The sequence below is a fragment of the Oncorhynchus gorbuscha genome, linkage group LG05, assembly GCF_021184085.1.
Source record: "Oncorhynchus gorbuscha isolate QuinsamMale2020 ecotype Even-year linkage group LG05, OgorEven_v1.0, whole genome shotgun sequence".
Taxonomy (NCBI): Eukaryota; Metazoa; Chordata; class Actinopteri; order Salmoniformes; family Salmonidae; genus Oncorhynchus; species Oncorhynchus gorbuscha.
In genome coordinates, this window is record NC_060177.1 from 57,244,144 (window position 1) to 57,261,114 (window position 16,971).

General features: G+C 43.7%; 1 protein-coding gene across 1 annotated transcript in view; it reads left to right on the forward strand.

Annotated features, from left to right (window-relative positions):
- The first annotated feature begins 13,766 nt into the window (after window positions 1-13,766).
- Window positions 13,767-16,971, forward strand: part of LOC124036129 (prostaglandin G/H synthase 1-like) — a 29,778-nt gene continuing 26,573 nt past the window's right edge. The window contains exons 1-4 of the mRNA XM_046350290.1: window positions 13,767-14,010; window positions 14,106-14,192; window positions 15,824-15,940; window positions 16,476-16,616. Coding sequence (XP_046206246.1) covers window positions 13,923-14,010; window positions 14,106-14,192; window positions 15,824-15,940; window positions 16,476-16,616 — 433 coding nt within the window. The 5' untranslated portion in view covers window positions 13,767-13,922. The remainder of the gene's footprint in view (window positions 14,011-14,105; window positions 14,193-15,823; window positions 15,941-16,475; window positions 16,617-16,971) is intronic.

Consider the following 16,971-nt stretch of genomic DNA (forward strand, 5'->3'; position numbering starts at 1 on the left):
CTCCACCTCTTCAAAATGGAAGTTACTCCCCGTCTGCTTTGAGAAGAATAGGAATAGGTGGGTGGCAAAAAGAGCAGAACTCTGATTTTTTTGGCATACAACATAAGCATAAATATGAGATATACAGTTGATCAAATAAATACCATTATGTAAATAAAAAAATGTGGCTTTAGAAAAATGCAGAAGATGGTTTTTTACATTCACATTGTGTGCGGTAGGCCTGCTTGTGATGATTTGAGGGTTGAATTAGCAGAATGCTTACGTTCTTGCTAACCCGAAAGATACTGAAAATGTTCAAATACACACAATATCAAACACAAAATCTAGGTCTACTTATTTGGTCTGGTTTCTTACATTTAAAAATCTCTTAATATACGTGGACATGTTAGAAGCGTGTGTGTGTTCCATCAAAGTATGCCTCCCCATAACACCATGCCGCCCATCTTTCATGTCGAGAGAACACACTGAAAATAGTGTTCAACGTGTTTGCGAGGACATTAAGTGCTCCTTGGAGGTATGATTTGTTGCACATTGGGATTGTTTCAGGAACCTCCATTGATTTAGGCCTGCTTACTTGTTCTGAAAGAAAATAAACAAAGGGGATTTACGTATGAACCGGAGGAGCGTCATTGTCCAGAGTGTTACAACAATATATTGAACTGTGTCAATTCAGGGGAGTGTCACTTTCCCAGACTCCACCTGCAAGCAATCCATGCAGATCTGTAATGGCACAGCATGGGATTGTCAGTAACAGGCTTCTGCTGTCTCCTTCAGTCCTTCTATATTATGAAGTAGAATATTCATGCAATTAACTGTAACCTATGATCCTACTGTAATACATTCAAATAGAATAGATGACTCTTTCTTTTCTGTTTAGTCATTCTGTAGCCTTGGAAATCCCAGACCTATGCTGGAACATGGTGCACGTTGTGGGAGGCAACCCATCTGCCTAGAGAGACTAATCATTCTGCACTGCATCAATTTCTTTGTGTTTGCTTCTTCAGCTGCTGCTCTAAGGATTTACTGTAAATCAACAAAATGATGAAGTGTGTTAAGATTGGCTGTAACCTCAGATAATCGCTGACGGCGATGTGTCACCTGCTGCATCATGTGCTGTTCTGTGGATGTATGAGACGAGGTGCAGCGACAAGACCGTGTTCCCGTTGCCCTGCCTTTCTGCTAGGTAGAATACATCTGTCCATGTTCCACACAGAACATAAGTGTTCAGTACCCCACCTCAAAAACAACAACCTGCATTACACATGCTGAAGCCCTCACAGTCACTGAATGGGCCCCGTGGACAGTCCATGGGGCAGCACGTCGAGGACAGATGACGTGTCTTTGGGTCCGTGTGAACGCATGTGTAAGATGGGGATGGGGTTACTTGAGGACGTTATTTATTTGTGCGCTCAGTGCATAGAGGGGAATTATCAGCGTGAAGGAAGAGTCCTATTCTCGGTCTTTCAGTATGTAACAGGCAAACGAGGCTCTTGAAGCGTTACTTCATTATTTGAGGTGACAGGGGAGAGATGGGATTCGGAAGATGTTACATTTTATAGATTCTCTCATCATGATAGGTATTTTCTCTAATGCCTATTCATGTAGGCTACAGTATTTGCTTTGTTCTGAGTGGGTGAAACAAACAGCCCCATCTCATGGTTAATACCAGTTTTCACATATTACCACGGCACAATCAATCTATTACTAGTCTAGTCCAAAATTGTTATACTAGTCTAGTACAGGATTTGGAATAGCTTCCAGCTCATTTTTACTGAAATGTTTTTGACCAGATGTCTATGTCCCCTTCATCATAATGTGGGACAAGGCTCACTAAAATATGTTGATCTTTCCTGTGCAGTTGAGGTAAACTCACACCCCTCTGTATCGTTCGAGGGTTTTCCCCTGATGGTGTCGTTTACAGATGTCCTGCACACACACACACACACACACACACACACACACACACACACACACACACACACACACACACACACACACACACACACACACACACACACACACACACACACACACACACACACACACACACACACACACACACACACACACACACACACACACACACACACACACACACACAGCCTGACAGAATGACAGATGCTCTGCTTGGCATGTTCGCTGAAAGAAAATGTTTGGGGAAGGAGGCAGCGAAGCCCAAGCCCAACACTGGGACCTTATCTTGTTTCTGTAGTACCTCTGCCACTGTGGGCTTGTTTCACCATACAACACACTGATAAACATTGTGGAATTGGAAATGATGGGTGAACCAACGGGTGTTGGCAGTTTATTATATTCATATTTCCATTGGTCAGTTATTGTGCTTCTACACCTGCATTGCTTGCTGTTTGGGGTTTTAGGCTGAGTTTCTGTACAGCACTTTGAGATGTCAGCTGATGTAAGAAGGGCTTTATAAATACATTTGATTTGATTGTAGAGGAAGAAAATACAAGTTTGTTCTTGCTTACTTTACATTTATTAATTCAATATATTTCAGTCAACCCCCTTTTGGATACTTTTTTGGGGAAACACCGCAGCTCATATACAGCTTTCTCTATATTTTTGGTTTGGTGCAGAGATTCCTGAAACCCTTTATTGTAATGGAAATGACTCAAAAATGATATCTGATAAGTAAGCTAACTAATGGGTGGACACAATGTTGCCTTTATAATGACATATTGAATTGTGACCTGATACAGATGCTGGCCCATGGTTGTCCATCCCCATGAGGAGTTTACTGTAACGCTGGGCTGGCGCTACTCTCAGAATATAAAACCTCTAGTTGAGGTTCTGCATATGCGGCCAACCTTACAACAAACAAAGGAAATAACACTTTACACCAACTTTCTCTCTGAAGCATTGTTGTACTGTAAGTGGAAAAACAAAAACTCTAGTCATTAGACAAACAAGTTTATTTGAAGTACAGACCAGGAGAAATGGTGGGTTTTTCAGAATTTAGGCTCCATATGACAGCAATTTAAGGGCATTGTGTATCTTGGCCTGAGTCGGGAGCCCATGATGGATGACAGCAGAGAAAATCACCAGCCGCTGGCTCCAACACAGACATGCAAATTGCTTTCAGCTGATTGCTTTATTTTAGTTGATATTTATCAAGTGGATTACAGTATGCCTCCGTGTTTATGACTAGGAGGCAGCCGATAGGTTGGAGCTGAGCAGCAAAGAGAGTTCATGTTTTTTTCCCTGAAGGATGTAAAATATACAGGCTGTAAGGGGACTCTGTAAATATGGTAATGGTTTGTCCACTCGTTTCGGGGGTCGTGTGCAGGTGTCCAGGTGACTGACAGACTGACTGACTGTCAACCGCTGTTGTAAACATTGACACATTTATTGTACTGCAGAAATCCTGCCTTTGGTAAACATGCCATCCCCATACCTAACCCCAGCCCCAGCCCTAACCCCAGCCACAGTTCTAACCTCAGCCCCAGCCTCAGATACGTGTGGAGTGGGGTTGTGGTCAGGGGTCAACTATTTACACAATCAGGTAACTAGCTAGAGGAGGAAAATGGTTTCCTTCCGACACTTACCTACAGTGACCTGAGCAATTCACAGTGAAACAAGCCCTAATCAGAAGAAAAAGCCCCTGGGTCCAGAATACACCCTGGCACTGACCAATCCCCTCAAAACAGGGCGTCTTTGAGTTCAAGTGTTTAAACTGTCAGATCATATCGGCTCTACTTGGAGATTATTTGTGCAGCAGGCCATTGTATGTTTGTTTTAATGCCGGCTGCAATATCCTGCTCCTCCTGTTGATCCTAACAACTCAGAGTGTATCCAATCTAGCACTGTCAAGGAGAGGTGGCCGAGACTTGCCACTCGTACACTCTAAACAACCAGAGGGAATACTCAAGGTGGGACAGGAAGGAGATGAGTATTTATAAGAGTGGGACTGGATAGAGTCTGTAACCTGGACCAAAGTCAGAGTCATTTCTCCTCCACAGCAGTTGGGTTTCAATGAGTCCCACTGCTCATTTGCCACTGTTGAGAAGGAGACGAAACATGTGATACAAGTCTACACCCTTCAACTGCCCAGCACAAGGATAGATATAGGCAAGTGGAAATTTATCAGGGACTGAGGGGCAAAGACTTTAGTTGACAGGCCATACTCTCCCGGAGTAGAATTTTGGACACATCATCAAGTGACATAACCCACAGAGTAGACAACCAAAGTGCTACAGCAAATGAGCTCCTGTCTGTATTCTGTTTTGATGCACACTGAGCAGAGAAAATCCCTAAAGGACTCCTTCACTAATTGCCTTTGAACGCCTAAACCCAGGTTCTTACGGCACGGCCCCTGTCTCACGTTGACTACATTATAATGAGGGCGCTCTGTGTTTTCTTGCAGTGGACTGTGCCAACTTTATGACAGATGATAAATGCTGGCTCCCCAGTCAGCCTGCAGATCATTTCACACTACACACCGCAGGGGTGGGGTGGGGGGGGGGTGCTCCTACTAGCAGCACTATATTTTGTTTGATGACGATATACTCTTAGGCTATATGTTGACGAGACTTCCTGTCTATATAAGACATTTTGAATTGTCACTTGTGTTGTAGACATCATTATGCATGTCAACCTACACTGAGTGCACAAAACATTAGGGACACCCACTTTTGCCCTCAGAACAGACTGTTACGGTCGTCGTAAGGAGGAGACCAAGGCGCTGGGTGGTAAGCATACATACTTCTTTAATGAAAGAAAGAAACACTGAACTCTGGAATGGACTGGCTCTGGACTGCGGATATATACAAAAAAACGTGGATCATCACCGGAGGCTCTGGACTTCGGATATATACAAAAAACAACAAAACAAACCGTGAAGCTAATATGGATAGTGCAGACAGGCAACTAAACATAGAATAAGAACCCACAAACTACCCAAGGAATATGGCTACCTAAATATGGTCCCCAATCAGAGACAACGATAACCAGCTGCCTCTGATTGAGAACCAATCTAGGCAACAATAGACATATAAACACCTAGACTTGCAAAATCCCCTAGACATCACTTGAGTGGGTTGAGTCACTGATGTGATCTTCCTGTCTGAGTTGGCGCCCCCCCCTTGGGTTGTGCCGTGGCAGAGATCTTTGTGGGCTATACTCGGCCTTGTCTCAGGATGGTAAGTTGATGGTTGAAGATATCCCTCTAGTGGTGTGGGGGCTGTGCTTTGGCAAAGTGGGTGGGGTTATTTCCTTCCTGTTTGGCCCTCTCCGGGGGTATCATCGGATGGGGCCACAGTGTCTCCTGACCCCTCCTGTCTCAGCCACCAGTATTTATGCTGCAGTAGTTTATGTGTCGGGGGGCTAGGGTCAGTTTGTTATATCTGGAGTCTTATCCTGGCCTGTCTTTTCTTGTGTCCTGTGTGAATTTAAGTATGCTCTCTCTAATTCTCTTTTTCTCTCTTTCTTTCTTTCTCTCTTTCGGAGGACCTGAGCCCGAGGACCATGCCTCAGGACTACCTGGCCGTGCTGCTGCTGCTCCAGTTTCAACTGTTCTGCCTGTGATTATTATTATTTGACCATGCTGGTCATTTATGAACATTTGAACATCTTGGCCATGTTCTGTTATAATCTCCACCCGGCACAACCAGAAGAGGACTGGCCACCCCTCATAGCCTGGTTCCTCTCTAGGTTTCTTCCTAGGTTTTGGCCTTTCTAGCGAGTTTTTCCACCGTGCTTCTACACCTGCATTGCTTGCTGTTTGGGGTTTTAGGCTGGGGTTCTGCACAGCACTTTGAAATATCAGCTGATGTACGAAGGGCTATATAAATAAATGTGATTCGATTTGATTTAGACATAAACACAGAGACTTACAAAAAACCCTAGACAATACAAAAACTAAACAAACCACCCTCGTCACACCCTGACCCCCCCCCCATAGGTGTGGACTCCCGGCCGCAAACCTAAACCTATATGGGAGGGTCTAGGTGGGCAGCTAACTTCGGTGGTGGCTCTGGTTCTGGACGCCGCCCCCCTTCTTTACACTGAGCCCTCCGCCCTTGTAGCACTGACACGTGGATCATCACCGGAGGCTCTGGACTGCGGATCCTCGCCGTAGGCCCCGGGCTGGGGACCCTCGCTGCATGGATCATCGCCGGAGGTTCTGGACTGGGGACCATCGTTGGAGGTTCTGGACTGTGGCCCGTCAGAGGAGGTTCCGGACTGTGGCCCGTCGTTGGAGGTTCCGGACTGTGGCCCGTCGCTGGAGGTTCTGGACTGTGGCCCGTAGTTGGAGGTTCCGGTCTGTGAACTGTCGCCGGGTGCTCTGGACTGGGTACTGTCGCGGGACGCTCTGGACTGGGTACTGTTGCCGGACACTCTGGACTGCCGAGGCGCACTGTAGGCCTGGTGCGTGGTGCTGGCACTGGTGGTACCGGACTGGTGACACGCACCTCAGGGCGAGTGCGAGGAGCAGGAACAGGGCGTACTGGACCCTGGAGGCACACTGAAGGCCTGGTGCGTGGTGCCGGCACTGGTGGTACTGGGCTGGTGACACGCATCTCAGGGAGAGTGCGGGGAACAGGCACAGGACGTACTGGACTGTGGAGGTGCACTGGGGGTCTGGAGTGTAGAGCTGACACAACCCGTCCTGGCTGGATGTTTATTCCTGCCCTGCAAATGCAGGGTGCTGGCACAGGACACACTGGGCTGTGCAGACTCACCGGAGACACAGTACGGAGAGCCGGCGCAGGATATCCTGGTCCAAGGAGGTATACTGGAGACCAGGAGTGCTGAGCCGGCACCCTCCTTCCTGGCTGGATGCCCATTCTAGCCCGGCCAATGCAAGGACCTGGAATAGAGCGCACCGGGCTAGAATAGCGCACTGGAGACACTATGCGCTCCACCGCATAACACGGTGCCTGACCAGTAACACGCTCCACACAGTAACCACGAGGAGTTGGCTCAGGTCTCCGACCTGACTCATGTAATCTCCTCGTGTGCCACCCCCAAAAATATTTATTGGGGCTGCCTCTCGGGCTTCCGTGCTAGCCGTGTACCCTCATATTGTCGCCGTTCCTCCCGTGCTATCTCCACCTGCCTCCATGGTAGGCGATCCTCTCCTGCCAGTATTTCCTCCCACGTCCAGGATCCTTTACCATCCAGTATTTCGTCCCATGTCCATGCTGTCTGCTCCATCAAACACTGCTCCTCCTTTTCATGTTGCTTGGTCCTCTTGTAGTGGGTTCTTCTGTCACAGTCGTCATAAGGAGGAGACCAAGGCACAGCGTGGTAAGCGTACATACTTCATTAATGAAAGAACGAAACACTGAACAAACTATACAAAAGACAACAAAACGAACCGTGAAGCTAATATGGATAGTGCAGACAGGCAACTAAACATAGCATAAGAACCCACAAACTACCCAAGGAATATGGTTACCTAAATATGGTCCCCAATCAGAGACAACGATAAACCGCTGCCTCTGATTGAGACCCAATCTAGGCAACCATAGACATATAAACACCTAGACTTACAAAATCGCCTAGACATACAAAAAAAAACGCCCTTGTCACACCCTGACCTAACCAAAATAATAAAGAAAACAAAGATAACTAAGGTCAGGGCGTAACACAGACTCAATTCGTCGGGACATGGACTCTACAATGTATAAAAAGTGTTCCACAGGGATGCTGGCCCGTGCTGACTCCAATGTGTCCCACAGTTGTGTCAAGTTGGCTGGATGTCCTTTGGGTGGTGGGCCATTCTTGATACACACAGTAAACTGTTGAACGTGAAAAACCCAGCAGCATTGCAGTTCTTGACACACTCAAACCGGTGTGCCTGAACCCTACTACGACACCCCATTCAAAGGCACTTAAATATTTTGTCTTGCCCATTCCCCCTCTGAATGGCACACATACCCAATCCGTGTCTCAATTGTCTCAAGGTTTAAAAATCCTTCTTTAACCTGCTTCCTCCGCTTCATCTACACTGATGGAAGTAGAATTAAGGTGATATCAATAAGGGATCATAGCTTTCACCTGGATTCACCTGGCCAGTCTGTCATGGAAATCGCAGGTGTACCTATTGTTTTGTACACTCAATGTATATAAAGCAGGTAAACCTATATAAACTCAAGTTGATCCTATGACAAACCCACAAAGAATCGAATAGAGGAGAGGGCACCTTATGCAGTCGGAGACCACCTACTTCACTATCGGAATCCCACACCACATCTCCAAAGAGGGCCATCAAGGTACTTCTGCCCCCCCCCAAAAAGGGAAGAACTTATTTTGAATCAGCTGCTTCTCCTCAAAGTTGTTACAAATGAGATTCGGAGGGCCTCTTAGAGCACCAATGCATTGTGGCTCTGCCGTAAACCCCATCTGAGATAATACATGATGCTCCCCACCACCACCAGAAACCATCAGTTAAAACTGAAGAGTCAAGTCCACTCCGTTCACCAACTGGACAGGAAGTCTGCTAATCTGAAACCTGATCCAGGGGGAAGGAAGGACTCAGGAACCAGCCTTCAGTGCTTTCACCAATCATATTCATCACCAGCCCAGGCCGCCTGGGTCCAGACTCATTAAGCTACGCTGCTGCTCTTAACTAAACATCTATTCCATAAAATAAATGCTTCCAGGTTACTCAGTCACAGTCAGAGCCCAGGTCGGAGACGTATCACGCATCTGATCTCAATTACTGCTGCCTGGGAGACCTATAGGAGCTTTTATATGAGCCAAATAATGCAGTGCGGCCATTTTAACCAATAGCAAGATTATAGCCCTATTCAGATACGGTTCGAGCATTTTTTTCATGCATCTTGAAAAGGGGGAAGTTATTATTTGATAATTGGTTCCCTGTGCTTATTTATTCATTTTTATATCCATCACGAGATGATTGTCATTTTGCGGCTGCGAGCTCAATTTGGAGAAACATCAGACATAGTCAAGTTCAGACTGATTGTTCTGAGGTGAATAGAATAGAAACATTCTTATTCTATGGTGGGTACTATATAATCACAGTCCGGAGGGAACTGTATTGGCACAGCGTAATTAGAAATCAATTAGTTTAGCTCGCAATACTCCAGTGGTCAGATTTAAAATCCCAATTTTGTGATAAGCCTAAAAAGAGAAAAGCTGCTTAACATGTGTATCTTCACCCTGATGGAGAGGGTGAAGAGAGTGGATGTATTACTGACACAGTCTTGGGCTCTTGGACATGAAGGATACAGGACCAGCTGGGTCTCCTCTCTCTCCTGCAGTCTCTGGGTTGCAGAGTGACAAAGCTACCCCTCCCTCTTTCTATCCCCCTCTTTTGGCCTCTCCCCTACTCTCTCGCTCTCTCTCTCTTTCTATATCTCTCTCCCTCAGAACATACCAAATTAATTTGGCAGACTTAGAGGGTTGGGATTCACTCATGCTTGGGCTCCATTGAAACAAAACCATAGAGTTAGATAGAGGACTCTATATGGATAAAAACCCATTTTGGCAGTCATTGCCATTGAGGGCTCCCACTATTTTAAAGTAGTTAACTGGTTGGGACTTCCTATGGGTTAAGGAAGGATCACATGATTCCATATGGCCATCATGAGGGATCAGGCAATGAATTATACCCGTGAACAAATGTTCCATGACTGTAGGTGGCATTAAATTGCCAACCATGGCTTTATACCTGTTCAAACAACACACTCTAGGTGGCAGTATGCACACTTTCATAGAAGTTGTTGAAGAAGAAAATTGACAACTTCAAAATGGAGATTTCCTCAATGGTGCAGCCCTTGCGCTCACAGACGCCATAATGGGGCATATATAAAGACGCTCTCTCAATCATTCTCTATGGCCAAGACCGACTATGCTGATGATGGCTTTTTAAAGTAAAAAAGACCACCTCTCCCTTTATTGGGTTATTGGAGTTTATCAAGGGATGCATTTTAATAGTCTGAAGTATTTTTGTCTCATTTTCTTAACCTGCACTGATGTGAAAGAACTGCCGAAGCAACTATTTACACACACAAGTCATTTTCATTCATGTTTCATTCATGACACATTAAATAACATGTTTGTAATACTTATCTGTGTATTTGTTAGCACTGCTCACATAATCCATGCACTTTATTCCATGGTCATAGAGCACAAATTTGTAGTAGGGAAAGGCCTACCAACACATTCATTTTCCCAGCACATTATGTTTATGTTTTATCATTGCATATTTATCATTATATGTCTGTACATATAAACAATCTCAAATAAATACATGTTTCATATTAGCTATTTATGTCATTTATGTCAGGAAAAAATTTGTTGGCATGGCAATGTCGTCAACAACACAAAATGAAAGGTAATTTAACGTTTGAAGAGCTGACCTCATCACTTTATATCCAGATATTTAACTGTAAAGGCATTTCTTTATCCCAAAGTTTAACTTCTGAGTAACAACTCAAAAGTAAAGTTGTTTACTTAACCAAACATTGAACAAGTCTCTCGGTTTTGTCAAAGTAATTCCAATACATTATTTGAACTGAGGCGGGAGAATCCAATGAGGTGTATACAGGGTTCTTCTTTAGGTGGGTTTTTAGGGCAGACTGCATCCCGAAATGGTGTATCGCAGCCCACTACTGGATGCGGAAAACTGAAAGGTGGGAAATTCATAACGGAATGCATAACCGGGGACTTGAGAGGAAAGGACTTCTCCAGCTCTGTGCAACTCCTCGCCTATGACATCCTTCAATCCCAAAAAGTGTGGTGCAATGTTTAAAAATGTTTTATTTTTTAAAATCCTGTATTGTGAATTCACACCCTAAATGGTGACTCTGCTGCCTCCGTTCCGATCCTTTCAAGCCTTACTGCTGGGCCAACTTACAATGATGACGAAAATGACGATAATGAGGAAGATGATGATGAATTTTGTGTTGTGTAATTTGCAACATTCAAGGATATTACAATGGCAAGAAAAGCAAGTATCCATACTAGTATCAAGTATCTACACAATGAACGGTAATGCTCATAGAACAACCAATAGATGGAGCTAGTAAGCTACATTGCACACTACCCAACGTGCTTAGAATGCACAAGAGACACTATATAATGATGAGATCGTCTTGTCGTTGTTCCAAAGGCGGGAAGGCAGGCGTTCTGCTTATCAGTCTGCCCCCTCATATTTGCCGTGTTAAAATACATAGTATATAAATATACATACATACATACATACATACATACATACATACATACATACATACATACATACATACATACATACATACATACATACATACATACATACATACATACATACATACATACATACATACATACATACATACATACATACATACATACATACATACATACATACTTATATATACAGTACTGGTCAAAAGTTTGGACACACCTACTCACTCAAGGGTTTTTCTTTAGATTTTAATTTGACCTTTATTTAACTAGGCAAGTCAGTTAAGAACAAGTTCTTATTTTTAATAACGGCCTAGGGTTAACTGCCTTATCCAGGGGGCAGAACGACAGATTTTTACCTTGTCAGTTCGGGGATTCGATCTTGCAAACTTCAGGTTACTAGTCCAACGCTCTAACCACTAGGCTAGAAATAACACATATGGAATCATGTAGTAACCAAAAAAGGTTTTAAACAAATCAAAATATATATTCTTCAAAGTAGCCATCCTTTGCCTTGAAGGCAGCTTTGCACACTCTTGGCATTCTCTCAACCAGCTTCACCTAGAATGCTTTTCCAGCAGTCTTGAAGGAGTTCCCACATATGCTGAACACTTGTTGACTGCTTTTCCTTCACTCTGCGGTCCAACTCATCCCAAGCCATCTCAATTGGGTTGAGGTCAGGTGATTGTGGAGGCCAGGTTATCTGATGCAACCTTCCATCACGCTGCTTTTTGGTCAAATAGCTTTTTCACAGCCTGGAGGTGTGTTGGGTTATTTGTCCTATTGAAAAATAAATGATTGTCCCACTAAGTGCAAACCAGATGGGATGGAAAATTGCTGCAGAATGCTGTGGTAGCCATGCTGGTGTGCCTTGAATTCTAAATAAATCACAGAGAGTTTCACCAGCAAAGCACCCCCACACCATCATACCATATCCTCCATGCTTCATGGTGGGAACCACACATGCGGAGAACATCCATTCACCTACTCTGCGTCTCACAAAGACATGGCAGTTGGAACCAAAAATCTCAAATTGGACTCATCAGACCAAAGGACAGACATCCACCGGTCTAATGTCCATTGCTGGTGTTTCTTGGCCTATGCAAGTCTCTTCTTATTATTAGTGTCCTTTAGTAGTGGTTTCTTTGCAGCATTTCGACCATGAAGGCCTGAGTCACGCAGTCTCCTCTGAACAGTTGATTTTACGATGTGTCTGTTACTGAACTCTTTGAAGCATTTATTTGGGCTAAGATCTAAGGTGCAGTTAACTCTAATTAACCTATCCTCTGCAGCAGAGGTAACTCTGGGTCTTCCTTTCCTGTGGTGGTCCTCATGGGAGCAAGTTTCATCATAGCGCTTGATGGTTTTTGCGACTGAAATCCTCTGTATTGACTGACCTTCATGTCTTAAATTAACGATGGACTGTTATTTCTCCTTGCTTATTTGAGCTGTTCTTGCCATCATATAGACTTGGTCTTTTACCAAATAGGTCTATATTCTGTATATCACCCTACCGTATCACAAAACAACTGAATGGCTCAAACGCATTAAAAAAATTATTTCCACAAATGAACTTTTAAGGCACACCTGTTAATTGAAATGCATTCCAGGTGACTACCTCATGAAGCTGGTTGAGAGAATGCCAAGAGTGTGCAAAGCTGTCATCAAGGCAAAGGGTGCATACATGCACACATGCATTACATGCATACAATGCCCAAAAAGATGCAACACTGATTCTGGGTGGTCATTACAAAAGGAGCAATTTGAGTTGATGTTTTCCTTAAACTTCTTCATATAGTGGTTGGCAGTAGGTATGTGTGTGGCCTCACATACTTGTTCCCACTCAGATTTTTGGGGTGCATGATGCCACTGTTTATAGCTGTATTCCCACGTGGACAGAATTTGACGGGAAGGGACACTCTCGCTCCGCCTCTTCCTCTCCGGAGTCGTTGTTGAAAAGGCGGAAAAGCAGGCGGGGGGCGGCAAGATCAGGTGGGAACATTCTAGTCAATCAGAGGGCAGATACGTATGTGCACAGCAGACACAACTCCGATATGAAATCATTTTCTCAAAGTTGCAGAGAAGCCACATGCGTCCACTCATATCAGTACATTTGTAACCTAAACATTACATAACTTCTATTCAATCAAATACCCCTCACTTAACAAATACCAATTACATTTTTTGTGTAGACCAAATTCAGAAAACTCCCAGACCTCCATACAAAACATCTTCACTAGTTCTGCTTATCGTTGTCTTCTCTTAAAGAAATATTTTGAAGGGAGTGGAGCCTCTTCCGTTGCCTCTTCCTTAAATGCGCAACTGCATCAAGTCCAATGTGATTCTGTCCTCCCAGACCGTTCGCCTTGAGAATAATTAGAAGGGTTATTAAATGGGGGTAATGGAGGGGTGTTTTTTGTTGTTGTTGTAAGGGCTAATAGTTGGCAGGCTAATTGTCCTTTTCCCCAATTCTGTATTACCGGAAAGTAATTTAGGTAGGCCGTGACTGGCCTCACACTCCAGTACAGTAGGTGGCGGTGTAAACACCTCAAAGTTGGATGCGATCCGCAAACCCAATCCCTAAGAAGAAGATGTAGCAGTCCCATGTGTTGTATAGAAGTGAACCAGGAGATGGGGAGGTTGCTTACCATTTTTTTCGCCCCTGCCGAAATGAACTTTCACGTATGCAATTCTGTGTGGACTTGTTTTTAGATTGTATCTAAACAGCTTCCAGGAAGGAAATACATCGTATTGGTTATGAGTATTTCTTCATGAGTGCAGCATATATTATTTTTGCACTGCTGTATTGGGAAGACGCTCCCGCTGAAGGTGCTTATGCAGTAAATCTTACAATGAGAGGTGAGTTTTTGACAATTATTTTTTTACCAATGGCACCAAACCTTCACATAATTTTAGGTTTGATCATTCATTCACGTTAATAATTGTGTTTTAAGAGTGCGTCGTATGCGTCTGGGCATGTATCCTGCTGCAAAGGTTACCAACATGTCGCGGGGAGGAGGTGGAAGACGCCAGTACTGTTGGTAGGTGTTTAATATTTTAAAACCTATAGCAGGGGCGGGCAACTTGCAGCGATGGGCAACAGGTGGAATGGCTGACTCTGACTAAAGGCTCGGGAATCCTTTATGGATATGGGTACACAGACCTTCTAGCCACTGAGGCTAGAAGGTCTGTGTTGAAATTCTATCAACTGGATTATATGAGATGCATACAGTTATTTAAAACTGCTGAAAAGAATATCCAAAACATCTCGAAAGAGCACATTGTGTCTTTTACATTTTCCAAAGTTTAATTAATAGTGTAACGACCCTGGGTTTATAAGCGCGGATATCGACTCTGCCGCACGAGCATGCTTTTGCGGCACAGTCGATAGCGCGCCGGACCTCGGGCTCGAAGGTTGAGGGTTCGAGACCTGCTGTTTCATTACAATATGAAGCTCCAATGAACAGGCAGCCAGACATATTTGTTTGTATGGCAACACGGATGACACAAGTAAACATATTTGCAAGTGGATGAAGCTAGTTTGAAATAAACAAGAAGGATCATGCTATTTATTTGTACAAATAAATTGACAGCCCTAATTGTACATATCTTTAACTTCCGTTATTTGGTCATTTTAAAGGGTTGTATGGGGGGGGGGGGGCACCATGGTGTTAATACAAATTTATATTATAAATATTCACGCCAATATCTGTGCTGTCAGTTGAATGCATTGACTACTAGCACAGTATAGGGTTTTTTCTCCTATCATGAAGACAGAGTTTCCTCTTGGCAGAAAGAGACTGAAAGACTCCAGTTATCTAAAGGACATGACTGAAGAATCCTGCTCAATTAGGAAGGGTTTGCTGAACTACTGCCATTCATACATCCACTCTTCATTTTGAAAATGATAAATGCTATTTATGATCATCTCAATGGATGTGTGTCTGTCTGTGAGGGAAGGACAGGAAGCCGTAACATGATAGAGATGGCAGGGCCAAGGATGTGAGAGTTGGCATCTTGCTTGTCTCATGGCAGCAGACGTTTCTGTTACCACAGCCCTCTGACCCCAGTCAGACTCCCAGTAGTCCTAACCCTCTTCTTTCCTAGTTTGCTAGTTTCCTAGTTTCCTAGTTTATTCTAGGCCAAATCTTAATTTGAGATGATTTAACCTACTGTAAATGCAATTTTGCATTGCTGCCAGTGGGAGATGTGTGTGACAATAGTAGGTTAGGTTGTGCACACATCTTGAGTTTTGATTTGTACCCGACTAAGATACCATGCTCCGAGGTAATTAAGCTGTGGTTCCGGTCAGTGTCCTCGTCAGATAATGTCACGTAGTTACTGTAATAAATGTCTTCCCTACCTCATCAAACGAAAGGGAGCAACACATCAAGTTCCAGCCTGAGATTATTGTTCCACTGATGCTATGAGCACAGTTTTCAGGCTGGCACCCAAGCTAGAGAGACATTGGACAAATGGACACCCTCTATTGTGTCTTGGCAGTCTTTACTGTAGCTGGCAAATTTATGACAATGAGGCACTGTGCTGATCAGGAAAAAGTATGTACGCTACTAGGAACAACTCTGCTATTCCTGGTAAGGTCACATGGTCAGGAAAAGCTCAGTGCCTAAACTATACTTTAGTTGACATGTGTATGTTTTATAATTTGCAGTGAATCCCTGTTGCTATTACCCCTGTCAGAACTGGGGTGTGTGTGTCAGGTTTGGCATTGACCGCTATGAATGTGACTGCACTCGCACCGGCTTCTATGGACAGAATTGCACTATCCGTAAGTTAAGTGTTTTGCTTCTACAATCTTCTGATTCAAGTTATAGTTTCAATTTTCCTCTCTAGTTTATCAAAACATTGTTATCCTTTCCTCATGTGCAGAAGGATTTGTAACCAGATGAAAAGAAAAAGCACAGTGTGTGACCGAAAAGCACAGTGTGTGACCGAAAAGCACCGTGTGTTTAGTTCCACAACTTTTTGTATATTTTTTAGTGAAGCTGCCCAAATAATAATTTCTAGTTGAATGAACATATATGAGACAAGTTGAGTAAATGCATTTTAAGTTGACTGCATTTTTGCCTAAGTTTTCTCAAGTTGGAGCTAAGTTTGGGCCAACTATACATTTTAAGTTACATTTACATTTAAGTCATTTAGCAGACGCTCTTAAAGTTCAGGTAACACTTTGACTGAAAAGTTGAGTAATCTAAAATAAAAAGGCTTTGGAACCAGTTACTTAATAATGATTAGTTGAAATGACTAGATTTTTAATATTTTTTATTACAGTGTGCTGTTTGTCTTCTCTCTGTGTGTTTTAGCTGAGTTCTGGACGAGAGTCCACCAACAGCTGAAGCCGAGCCCTGACGTGGTCCACTACATCCTCACACACTTCCACTGGCTGTGGAACCTCATCAACAGGACCTTCATGCGGGACTGGCTCATGAGGGTGGTGCTCACAGGTTAGTCGCCTGACATTCAATGCAGCCATGAGCATTCTGGCACAAAATGGTTGCTATAGTGGGCGCTGTGTATAAGTGGTGGAAGGACTAACTTAGTACCATAAGGTGTACAGTGCTTTACATCCAGGTGAAACATGCTATGATGATAGAAATGTATGCATGGATCCATTGTGCTGAAAATGCAAAAATGCTCTCCAAAGTGCTTCTAGAATTGAATCCTCATCCCATTATCACTACTCAGACCTGTACTGTACATATTCATATCTACTCTTATGGTGTTACGTTAAGAGAAGAGTTTCCCTTCCCTACCAATACACTCATTGGATAGTTTGCTTACAACTTGTTTCCATTTGCT